A 12,754-nucleotide genomic window follows, 5' to 3' on the forward strand; every position below is an offset into this window, starting at 1 on the left:
ATGTTTTGCAACAGAATCGGCGGAAAGAATACACCTCTGGTGTACAGTACCTGTTGTTGTTGGTGAGCTTGACATTGTCACCGGGCATCAGGATCTTGCCATTCTTCAGCCAGATGAGGTGAGGCTCGGGGACGCCCTGGGCCACACAGGTGAACACAGCACTGCCTCCCGCTGGTTTTGAGACAGACTGCGGCCACTGCATGAACTCAGGGGGAGCTGGTGGGAAGAGAATGATGTAAACTCAGCAAAAAGAGAAACGTCCTCTCGCTGTCAACTGTGTTTATTTTCAGCAAACTTAACGTGTAAATATTTGTATGAACTTAACAAGATCTGTGGCCACCAGCTGCATTAAGTACTGCAGTGCATCTCCTCCTCATGAACTGCACCAGATTTGCCAGTTCTTGCTGTGAGATGTTACCCCACTCTTCCACCAAGGCACCTGCAATTCCCTGACATTTCTGGGGTGAATGGCCCTAGCCCTCACCCTCTGTTTCAACAGGTCCCAGACGTGCTCAATGGGATTGAGATCCGGGCTCTTCGCTGGCCATGGCAGACCACTGACATTCCTGTATTGCAGGAAATCACACACAGAACGAGCAGTATGGCTGGTGGCATTGTCATGCCGGAGGGTCATGTCTGGATGAGCCTGCAGGAAGGGTACCACATGAGGGAGGAGCATGTCTTCCCTGTAACGTTCAGCGTTGAGATTGCCTGCAATGACAACAAGCTCAGTCCGATGATGCTGTGACACACCGCCCCAGACCATGACGGACCCTCCACCTCCAAATCAATCCCGCTCCAGAGTACAGGCCTCGGTGTAACGCTCATTCCTTTGACAATAAACGCGAATCCGACCATCACCCCTGGTGAGACAAAACCGTGACTCGTCAGTGAATAGCACTTTTTGCCAGTCCTGTCTAGTCCAGCAACGGTAGGTTTGTTCCCATAGGCGACGTTGTTGCCGGTGATGTCTGGTGAGGACCCGCCTTACAACAAGCCTACAAGCCCTCAGTCCAGCCTCTCTCAGCCTATTGCAGACAGTCTGAGCACTGATGGAGGGATTGTGTGTTCCTGGTGTAACTCTGGCAGTTGTTGTTGCCAACCTGTACCTGTCCCGCAAGTGTGATGTTCGGATGTACCGATCCTGTGCAGGTGTTGTTACACGTGGTCTGTCACTGCGAGGACGATCAGCTGTCCGTCCTGTCTCCTTTTAGCACTGTCTTAGGCGTCTCACAGTACGGACATTGCAATTTATTGCCCTGGCCACATCTGCAGTCCTCATGTCTCCTTGCAACATGCCTAAGGCACGTTCACACAGATGAGCAGGGACCCTGGGCATCTTTCTTTTGGTGTTTTTCAGAGTCAGTAGAAAGGCCTCTTTAGTGTCCTAGGTTTTCATAACTGTGACCTTAAGTGTGACCTTAATTGCCTACCGTCTGTAAGCTGTTAGTGTCTTAACGACCGTTCCACAGGTCCATGTTCATTAATTGTTTATGGTTCATTGAACAAGCATGTTTAAACCCTTTACAATGAAGATCTGTGAAGTTGTTTTGATTTTTATGAATTATCTTTGAAAGACAGGGTCCTGAAAAAGGGACGTTTCTTTTTTTGCTGAGTTTATTTGTTGTAAGTGTATTGTGTATGTAAGTGTATTGATTCATCTTTGTATCAATTGCATTTGCTTGTGATACTATGTAACTTTGCATGAAAGTAAAATATAGGACTAGCACTTTCAAAAAGTCAAGAGGGGAGGTGGGGGATATGAGGAAAATGGAAGGAGGCCAATAGGAGAGGAGAAGAGAGGAGAGTAAGCAGGTAAGTGATGTGGAGTGATAAAAAGGTTGTTTGGAGAAAAGATGGGCAGAAGAACAGTTGTACAAATAAGAGGAGGGTGACAATAGAGGAAAGATTTTGAGGGTGAAAGTAGAGAGGAAGAAAGGCATTGATTAGAATGACAAGGCCTTTTGGGGGAGAGCATTGAGTTCTATATGCTGTCAGTATTATAATGAACTATAGAGGACAGTACTGATCATGTTTTGGGCAGCTGTACTATCAGATAAAGGTGGTTATGATCATTGCAGTCCTTATAGTAAGGACCTTGAGAAGTGAATGTGATTTGATCATATCTCTAGACCCTATAGTTTTTATACAGTTTCCTCTAACTTGGTAGAAACATAACTCTCAAATCTAACTATCTAAATACACAGTAGGTCCCTGAGTTTGTTCTGACCATGTGACCTGACCAGGAAACACTTTGTCCTTAGTTATAGTAGCCTATAGCATACTACCCACATTACATATACCTCAATGTGTATCAATACACACAAACATCCCTACATCTACCACAACAGATCGATAAAAAACATTCCCAATGATTTCCCCTCCTCTCCTCTTCCCGGAGCTTGAACTTAACATATGGAGAGCCTAGACTTCCAGAGGACAGCCTAGCCTAATCTAACCCCAGTCCCCACTTCTCTATCCCCCTCTGACCCTGTCTGGCCCTCCGGTGTCCCCGGGACAGATGCAGGGTTTGTCGTCCCGCCTGACACCAGACTCAATAGCACACAATGGGACATGCATATATGTAGAGACCCCCAGACCCTTTTCCTCCAAGCATCTAATTGATCTATTGACACTGACACCCCCTGAGCCCCTGCCCTCACCCCTCCCTGGCTGAGACCCAGAGAGACTGGGCCTGGGAAGAGAGAGAAACAGGGTCCAGGGGGAGGTAGAGAGGGAGGGAGAGTATGAGAGAAGACAGAGAGAGAGAAGAGAGAGATATAGAGAAAGGGAGCGAGGGAGATGGAGAGAGATGGAGGGATGGAGAAATGAGGTTGTGAGTACTGGAGGGTGTGTGTGTGTGGGGGGGGGGGGGGGGGGGGGTCAAGGGTCATAGAGACACCCATTAAAATACAAGACCATTAATCAATAGAAGCATAGATTTTATATTCCCCAAACTGCTTTCCCTCTGATGGGCCCCAATTTCTTTAAACATATGGACACCAATACAGATCCCCAGGATCTATAAAAGGCTTGGAGGGAGTTGTTGTTGAGCAATGGCCGTCAAAGTGTCTTTTGTCTTTTGCTTGTTTGTTTAATCGGTAAGAGGAATGTTGAGGGAGATGTGAGGACATAGAGAGACATTAAAAGAAATTGAATTGCAAGAGAACTCGTGGAGTTAATCTGAAGTTCACTTCAGCCTGTTTGAGTATGTCATTAAATCTAAGGCATTGCCAGCTGTAGCACTGAGCATTGTAGCGTTTAGGTTAATGGCCTTCAAATATGTCTAATATGTTTTTTCCATTATATTTCACACTGAATTCTCACAGAGCTCTAATGGATGATGTACAATAACTTGAAATTGAGAGTGACTATATCATGTCACTAGCCTGATGATGTGTCATTTAATTATTGGTGATGATAGCATGCACTGCTTTCATACACCCAGCCTGTTGTTGTTCTGTGAATAAGTTGCGTTTGTGTTAGGGTTAGGAGAGATGATGACGGCAGGGGGGGGACTAGTGAGGGATACATATTGGGCCGATTGTTGGGAGGGGCGACTGGAATGGATGTCTGAAGCACAAGGGGGGGTGTTTTGTGTGTGTGTGTGTGTGTGTGTCATATGTGTGTGCATGTGTGTGTGTAAGTGTGTCATCAATCTACACCCAAATAGCCTTCTCTCGCCATGACTCCAGGTACACTTCACACTTCAGCTAAGTTTTTTGGTTAAGTGGAACTTAGAAAAACTCATTTTCCCACTGGTTTTATTACATGGTCTTTACACCCAATAGAGGTGGAGCCAAGGAGAGAATTGCTGTCCATCCCTTCAGCTGATCAACTGTGTCTCTCCAGTTGAGATCTAACTGTCAGCTTCAGTGTCCATACATCAGGCCAATCCATAGCACGTATTGATCAATTAGTCTTTTAGCAGAGTCTTAGACCTGACCTTGAGTTTCATCACCGGGGGCATTCCTCATCACTTTCCTTCCTTTGTTTAGCTTTTTCTCTTTTGTGGTAGGAGTATATTTTGAAATATATATCATGTAGGTTATGTTGTTACTAGTTATAGTTTCCTAGATAGTGTGAATCAGAGCTATATAGAGATCCTTATACAGTATGACTTGAATGTGGCCCTCATCTCAGTTACTTCATATACATTGTGTGAAGTATATTTATCAAAAAGTAACTGATTTAGTTGTAACACAATTTATTTTGTAAATCGAGTTTTGGAATATGTTTTACATATTTACATAATGGACACAATTTGGTATGTTTCTAAAATATGTTTTATAGTCCGCTTACAAAGTATGACGGTGATGTTTTTAAGTTTATACATTCGGATATTTATGTTTTCTAATCCATGTGGTGTGTTCTGTCACTTAAGTGACACATTCATGAAATAATGCCCTATTTCCAAATATGTATGTTCTACTTCCTGACATATATTCCGTTTGGTTCTGACACTCTTATCTAACGTGAGCAAGTCCCCCTCAGTAAGCCGACAGCTGTGGGATATGCATTTCAACGATTCCAACCTTCTCCACATTTTTCATATGAAAATGTTGTACCCCAAAAAAGTCTATGGATGAGGGGATGGTTATAACTGGCGCTCCATTCAGAGAAAGCAGTCATCACACAATGGCCTGGCACCCTTTGTGTCCCCCCCTGAACTCCGTCCCCCACCGCCTGACCACCAGCTGTGACGAGAACAACTGCCGCCCCCCCCCCCCCCCACCGAAACACCGTAGTAATGAACGACAGGGGGTGGGGACTGGGGGAGTGGTCACCTTCCTCCCTCTTTGGGGATGCATTTATCTTACCCTCCTCCACCTCCAACCCCACCCCCTTCGCTCTCTCCTTCCATATCTGTCCAGTCCAGTACGGTGTCCCGTCCTCTCTCCTCCCTGACTTCCACGGTTTTCCTATAGCAGGCCCTCCAGGACAGGGACAGGGGTAAGGGATGAGAGGTGATCCCTCCCCTCCCACACACAATGACCATCTTCACCTTCTGCTCCTTCTTTTTTCTCCCTCGTTCTTTCTCTCCTCTCTACCATTGTTCAAATCTCTGGCCTTGCATCTGTCCTGTCCTATCCTGGCTGTCCTCCTGTCCTGTCCATGACCATGACTGGTTCAAGAGCAGAAGGGAGAGGGAATTGGACTGTCTGTCATGAGGACAGTGTGTGTGAAAGAGCAGACCTCTATGCCCTCCAATAACCTCCTTTACGCAGTGCATATGACTAAGGGTCTCCAACTTTAAAGTAGGACTTTCAACTTGTGTGGAGTCTGACATCATAATAACAGCATGATATCGCAGGGTATTTAATATTATTCTATATTATCAGACTTGCCTTATTGGCACGAATAGGGAACATGTGAGAGCTAAAAATAGGTGAATGAATTAGTCTCATGGTCATTGCTATTCTATATGATTTGTGCCTAACCAAAACCTTTGTATCATTATTATTGGGTGCAGCAGGGCAATTTTAAGTCCAAACTATGGTGGTGGATTGTGGCCACAGTATCAAGTATCATAGAAAATATTGAGAGGACATTCTAGCTGAATATACCTCGAGTATCACACTTTGAAAGGGACTAAGATTTTAGTTCACTTTGGGTCCATGAACCAATAATTTCACCCATTTCATGTGACCACCATCCTAAAAAGCTCTTTGTTCTTTTTTCTTTAACAAATAGAGAGAAAGAAATAAATAAATCAATCAATTAATTAATACATTAAAGACCACCTCATCCAGGGCCAATCCACTTGTGAAAGACTGATAGGGAGAACTATTGATTGACCAGGTCAAAGAGGCGGACACAACATGGATATGGGAGAGCCTTAACAGCTGGGTGCAAAGTAGAGTGATTTAAATGGAATACGGGGGTGAAGGAATATATGGATATCTAGGTTATATGATTAAGATGTAGGCCTACTTTCTTTTAGTTTTTTACTTTCTAGGTAATATTTTGCTAGCTTGGTATCAGGTAACATTTTGCTAGCTATAGGTTATATTTTGTTAGGTATTATGTAAGGTGTTGGTAGCTAGGGATTGTAACAGTTTGCTTACTACTAGCTATTGTAACTAAGCAAACAAGCCTTGTTGAAACCAGAACGCCCATAAGGGCAGGAGCCTATCTCCTGTTTCTGTAGCTTGAGGCAGCTTTATGTACAAGTACACCCCCTGGGCAGGACGCTAGCCTATCACAGGTATTGTAACTAGGTATTGTAATAAGTCCCTCAAAACAACAATATTTGGCTAGATCATTAAGGAAAAGCTAAAGACTTTCTGATATACTGATTGACTTTGAAAGTGCAAATGCAATGTTAGATATATTACATCAACATCAATATATTGCATATACAGTATCAGTTACATATTCAGTGGCAATTATCGCTTCTAGAGAGGCAGGGGAGCGAACACATGATTACATTCTGATATACAGTGCATTCGGAAAGTATTCAGATCCCTTGACTTTTTCCAGATTTTGTTACGTTACAGCCTTATTCTAAAATGGATTAAATCGTTTTTTCCCCTGATCAATCTACACACAATACCCCATAATGACAAAGCAAAAACTGTTTTTTTGACGTCTTTGCAAATGTATTAAAAATGAAAAAATGAAATATCACATTTATGTAAGTATTCAGACCCTTTACTCAGTACTTTGTTGAAGCACCTTTGGCAGTCTCTGAGCTCTATGGACAATTCCTTCAACCTCATGGCTTGGTTTTTGCTCTGACATGCACTGTCAACTGTGGGACCTTAAATAGACAGGTGTGTGCCTTTCCAAATCATGTCCAATCAATTGAATTTACCACAGATGGATTTCTATCAAGTTGAAGAAACATCTCAAGGATGATCAATGGAAACAGGATGCACCTGAGCTCAATTTCGAGTCTCATAGTAAAGGGTCTGAATACTTATGTAAATAAGCTATTTCAATACATTCGCAAAAATTACAAAAAAAACAGTTTTCACTTTGTCATTATGGGGTATTATCTGCAGATGAATGAGAATCAATTTTAATCCATTTTATAATAAGGCTGTAATGTCACAAAATGTGAAAAAAGTCAAGGGGGCTGAATACTTTCCAAATGCACTGTAATCCTATCCATAGTTGTTTATGGTAGGGCAATTTTTTTCCTATTATGTTGTTGGTCACTCACATTACCCAGAGATGGTCCTTAGTATATTGGTCAACCCTTAAGATAGCCAATTAAAATGGGGGAGGGTGAAATATGAGGAGAGTGAACATATGGACAGTTCCTGGGTGATGGATGGGCCTGATGGATGAGGTATTGGTAGCAGTGGACACACACACACACAAGTCCAGCTGGAGACCAGTGTCAATGCTTAATTACAAGTGGGAACTCGGGGTCTCTCTCGCACCAATAGTATCACCAAAAATGACCAACCCCCATCCCCACCTGCACCTCATCCCTCCCTTCAAAGCTCTAAGGGGGCCAAAGGTGAGGTGAAAGGGTGGAGCTTGGGTATTGACTCCTCTCTCCCAAACTCACCCCTTTTCCTTCCCTTTCCAGGCAGAAGTCATGGCCAAATCCAATACAGGTTCATGTGATGGGATCAGCAAGTCCTAATAGCCCAAAGCCCTACACCCACACACCACCACACCTTCTGGACATTGACCCCCCCCCCCCCCCATCCCCTATCCTGCGATCATGTGTATCTGTCCCACCCCCCCCCCCAATCCCCTATCCTGCTCCTGTGATCATGTGTATCTGTCCAATCCCCTATCCTGCTCCTGTGATCATGTGTATCTGTCCCCCCCCCCCCATCCCCTATCCTGCTCCTGTGATCATGTGTATCTGTCCCCCTAATCCTGCTCCTGTGATCATGTGTATCTGTCCCCCCCCCATCCTGCTCCTGTGATCATGTGTATCTGTCCCCCCCCCATCCCCCATCCTGCTCCTGTGATCATGTGTATCTGTCCCCCCCCATCCCCTATCCTGCTCCTGTGATCATGTGTATCTGTCCCCCCCCATCCCCTATCCTGCTCCTGTGATCATGTGTATCTGTCCCCCCCCATCCCCTATCCTGCTCCTGTGATCATGTGTATCTGTCCCATGCTTAATTAATCATTATACTTTACTTTGATTCAGGCTCTGCCTCTTGGTGAGGTGAGGCAGGTACAGTATTACCCAGACTATTGTGTTGACCTTAACTGTACTCTCCTGGCTCTGATATTTTATTTTCACATTATCATGTTCAGCACAGTGCCAGCAACATTGGTGGATGCGAAACTAGGCCAGCTCAGTACAACTTGGCTCGGGTTACTTCGGCATAGTAGTGTGAAAAGGGTATAAGTGTTAGGAGGGAGCTCACCTTGCACCACCAGTCTTCCCAGTGCAGTACGCCTCATCCTGGTCCCGGGGCGGTTGGCGGCGCACACGTACACCCCCGAGTGCTGCAGCGACACGTCTGAGATCATCAGGTTTCCAGTGCCCAACACCTGGATGCCCTCCACCCCGATGGAGCGCCCATCTGGAGAGAGCACACACACAAAGGAATAAGACATAGGCCAATATAATACAAAAAAACACAGGGTTTAATGAAAATCAAGTTTGAAACCTTAAGCTTTTAGGAGGGTTGGTTGTTTAGCAACAAAATCAACACGTGCACAACTATGGGGCAAAACAGATTTGGCTTAGATTGTTGACAACTTGTAAACTATATTTAATCCCCAATGTTTATTAAAAACATAAAGTTGTTGTCTCACAAATAAATCATTACAGTTGTTGGTTAGCTAGCTAGCACATTTTTGCCATGTTAGCATAGATGTGACATCAGTCAAAACACCTCAAAACAAGGTATGGTATCAAGAAAAAGATAAAACTAACTAAAACGAGCCACCTACGATTCCCCACATGGCAGTTTATTGTCATTGTTGTTAGCTATCTGGCCATCCACAATCACATCAACAACAGCCTTCTGCCCCATTGAAGGGGGCACATTATTTTTGTGACGTTCTCAGCTCACTCGTCTATAGAGCAACATAGCTGATACAGAGATCAACTCATTGTTTAGCTACAGTCGTGGCCAAAAGTTTTGAGAATGACACAAATATACATTTTCACAAAGTCTGCTGCCTCAGTTTGTATTATGGCAATTTGCATATACTCCAGAATGTTATGAAGAGTGATCAGATGAATTACAATTAATTGCAAGTCCCTCTTTGCCATGCAAATGAACTGAATCCCCCAAAAAACATTTCCACTGCATTTCAGCCCTGCCACAAAAGGACCAGCTGACATCATGTCAGTGATTCTCTTGTTAACACAGGTGTGAGTGTTGACGAGGACAAGGCTGGAGATCACTCTGTCATGCTGAATAACTGAATAACTTCAAAAGGAGGGTGGTGCTTGGAATCATTGTTCTTCCTCTGTCAAGCATGGTTACCTGCAAGGAAACACGTGCTGTCATCATTGCTTTGCACAAAAAGGGCTTCACAGGCAAGGATATTGCTGCCAGTAAGATTGCACCTAAATCAACTATTTATCGGATCATCAAGAACTTCAAGAAGAGTGGTTCAATTGTTGTGAAGAATGCTTCAGGGCGCCCAAGAAAGTCCAGCAAGCGCCAGGACCGTCTCCTAAAGTTGATTCAGCTGTGGGATCGGGGCACCACCAGTACAGAGCTTGCTCAGGAATGGCAGCAGGCAGGTGTGAGTGCATCTGCACGCACAGTGAGGTGAAGACTTTTGGAGGATGGCCTGGTGTCAAGAAGGGCAGCAAAGAAGCCACTTCTCTCCAGGAAAAACATCAGGGACAGACTGATATTCTGCAAAAGGTACAGGGATTGGACTGCTGAGGACTGGGGTAAAGTCATTTTCTCTGATGAATCCCCTTTCTGATTGTTTGGGGCATCTGGAAAAAAGCTTGTCTGGAGAAGACAAGGTGAGCACAAGGTGTGTCATGCCAACAGTAAGGCATCCTGAGAACATTCCTATGTGGGGTTGCTTCTCAGCCAAGGGAGTGGGCTCACTCACAATTTTGCCTAAGAACACAGCCATGAATAAAGAATGGTACCAACACATCCTCCAAGAGCAACTTCTCCCAACCATCCAGGAACAGTTTGGTGACGAACAATGCCTTTTCCAGCATGACGGCGCACCTTGCCATAAGGCAAAAGTGATAACTAAGTGGCTCAGGGAACAAAACATCGATATTTTGGGTCCATGGCCAGGAAACTCCCCAGACCTTAATCCCATTGAGAACTTGTGGTCAATCCTCAAGAGGCAGGCGGACAAACAAAACCCCACAAATTCTGACAAACTCCAAGCATTTATTATGCAAGAATGGGCTGCCATCAGTCAGGATGTGGCCCAGAAGTTAATTGACAGCATGCCAGGGCGAATTGCAGAGGTCTTGAAAAAGTAGGGTCAACACTGCAAATATTGACTCTTTGTATCAACTTCATGTAATTGTAAATAAAAGCCTTTGACACTTGTGAAATGTAATTATACTTCAGTATTCCATAGTAACATCTGACAAAAATATCTAAAGACATTGCAAACTTTGTGGAAATTAATATTTTTGTGATTCTCAAAACCTTTGGCCACAACTGTACTATCATTAACTCAGTGTGGTATAAATTAAGACTATTGTATGCCATTCTGATTGCATGAGAACAGTTGTTACCCAGCCTGCTCCAGGACACAATGGGCCGGGGGTTCCCTGTGGCAATGCACTCCAAAATGGCTGTCTGGTGGACGGTGATGGTCAGGTTCTGGGGCCCAGAGAGGATAACTGGCTCCTTGTAGATCCTGGAAGCCTCACCTGTAGAGAGAGAAAAAGGACACGAACACACACATAGAGAGAGAAGATAAGACACTACTGTTAGACAGGTTCCTGGGCTGAACCAGACCATGTTCGGACTTTGGCTTTAGCCTATAGGGATTTTATCAACATTTATGTGATTAGCATAAACGTGGACAGTTTAATATCCTTTGTAGTGTCCAAAACAACTAAATTATAGATTGAAAAGCTACATGAACAAACCCATTGAATGTCCACTATTGACAGGTCCCTCTGATTATATGATCTATACTGTAAGGGCTGGTTTCCCAGGAACAGATTAAGACTAGTCCTGAAATAAGATGCGCTATCAATGGAGAGTAGCCATTGAGCATGCTTTTTAGGCCAGGACAAGGCTTAATGTGAGTGGGGTCAGTACCACTCACCGGTTACATTGAGCACAGCCTCATGGCTGAAGCGTGTGTTGGCGATGTTGGAGGCCATACAACGGTACACCCCGGCGTCAATCCGCCTCACACCAGTCACCTGGAGGATACCCATTGGCAGGAGAGTGTACCTGGACAAGGGAAGCGGAGGGGTTTAGAGAGGTGTGAGTGCACACATAGATGTGACATATAGTTCTGATGAGAATTTAAAAGTTAGCTACTTTTTCAAAATCTCTGTCTGCAGCATGGTAGCTACATCGCTAATGTAGCAAACTATCTTGCAGGGTGACACCAAGCGCCAAGTTCATTAGCAATCATCCCAAAATAATAACATTATGAAACGTGTGTGTCTGTGTGCGTGTGTGTGTGCGTAGGAGTGTATAGGCCTATATACACTGAGTGTCCAAAACATAAGAAACCCATTCCTAATTTTGAGTTGCAGCCCCTTTTGCCCCCAGAACAGCCTCAATTTGTCAGGTTTAGACTCTACAAAGCGTTCGACAGGGATGCTGGCACATGTAGACTCCGAAGCTTCCAACAGTTGTGTCAAGTTGGCTGGATGTTCTTTGGGTGGTGGACCATTCTTGATACACAAGGGAAACTGTTGAGTGTGAAAAACCCAGCAGCGCTGCAGTTCTTGACACACTCAACCCAGTGCACCTGGCACCTACTGCCATACCCCACTCAAAGGCACTTAAATCTTTTGTCTTGCCCATTCACCTGCTGAATGGCACACACACAATCCATGTCTCAATTGTCTCAAGGCTTAAAAATCCTTCTTTAACCTGTCTCCTCCCCTTCATCTACACTGATTGAAGTGGACTTAACAGGTGACATTAATAAGGGATCATAGCTTTCACCTGGATTCACCTGGTCAGTCTATGTCATGGAAAGGTGTTCGTAAATGTTTTATACATTCAGTGTATTATGATGATGTTACCTGTTGTCGGTAGTACTGAGTGGGGTTCTGTCCCTTTCCCAAGTGATGTTGGCCTCAGGCACACTATTGACCTGGCACTTGAAGCGAGCCACACCGCCATCGTCCACTGACATGGACTCTGGGTGTGTGTGGAACTTAGGGAGGGCTGAGGAAGAAAGAACAACAAAAGTTATATCTCCATTTAACATTTATTGACACGGGATAGTCTCATTGAGAGAAAATGAGCAGCAGAGCCAACAATATTATACAAAAATATATATATAAGATGTAGATGTACATATACTTAATATGCACATGCACAACATATGAAAGTTGCTCATTCGGTCACGTGTGTGTGTGTGTGTGTGTGTGTGTGTGTGTGTGTGTGTGTGTGTGTGTGTGTGTGTGTGTGTGTGTGTGTGTGTGAGAAAGAGAGAGAGAGTGAAGGGAGAGAGCGAGAGAGATGGGGGGGCTACGGGATTTTGGTGTTGAACAGTATGCGCAGGACAGTTTGTGTCTGTACAGAATGCACGTGTTTATCTTAAATCTTGTCTGAACACAATGCTTTGTGTGTGTGTGTGTGTGTGTGTTTTGTATGTATCCAAGTGTCAGTACACTTAGTGGGGTGTACCA

At 44.4% G+C, this 12,754-nt stretch overlaps 1 protein-coding gene across 2 annotated transcripts in view; it reads right to left on the reverse strand.

The window, feature by feature from the left end:
* The window catches only part of LOC106570197 (immunoglobulin superfamily DCC subclass member 3), a 35,682-nt gene that overhangs the window by 9,875 nt on the left and 13,053 nt on the right, over positions 1–12,754 (reverse strand). For both annotated transcript variants that reach the window (XM_014142269.3, XM_014142268.3), the window contains exons 3-7: positions 12,143–12,287; positions 11,203–11,333; positions 10,661–10,798; positions 8,346–8,504; positions 51–216 (exon numbers count right to left, since the gene is read on the reverse strand). In XM_014142269.3, the coding sequence (XP_013997744.3) occupies positions 51–216; positions 8,346–8,504; positions 10,661–10,798; positions 11,203–11,333; positions 12,143–12,287 (739 nt within the window). The remainder of the gene's footprint in view (positions 1–50; positions 217–8,345; positions 8,505–10,660; positions 10,799–11,202; positions 11,334–12,142; positions 12,288–12,754) is intronic.

The sequence above is a fragment of the Salmo salar genome, chromosome 14 (assembly GCF_965601325.2).
Source record: "Salmo salar chromosome 14, fSalSal1, whole genome shotgun sequence".
NCBI lineage: Eukaryota > Metazoa > Chordata > Actinopteri > Salmoniformes > Salmonidae > Salmo > Salmo salar.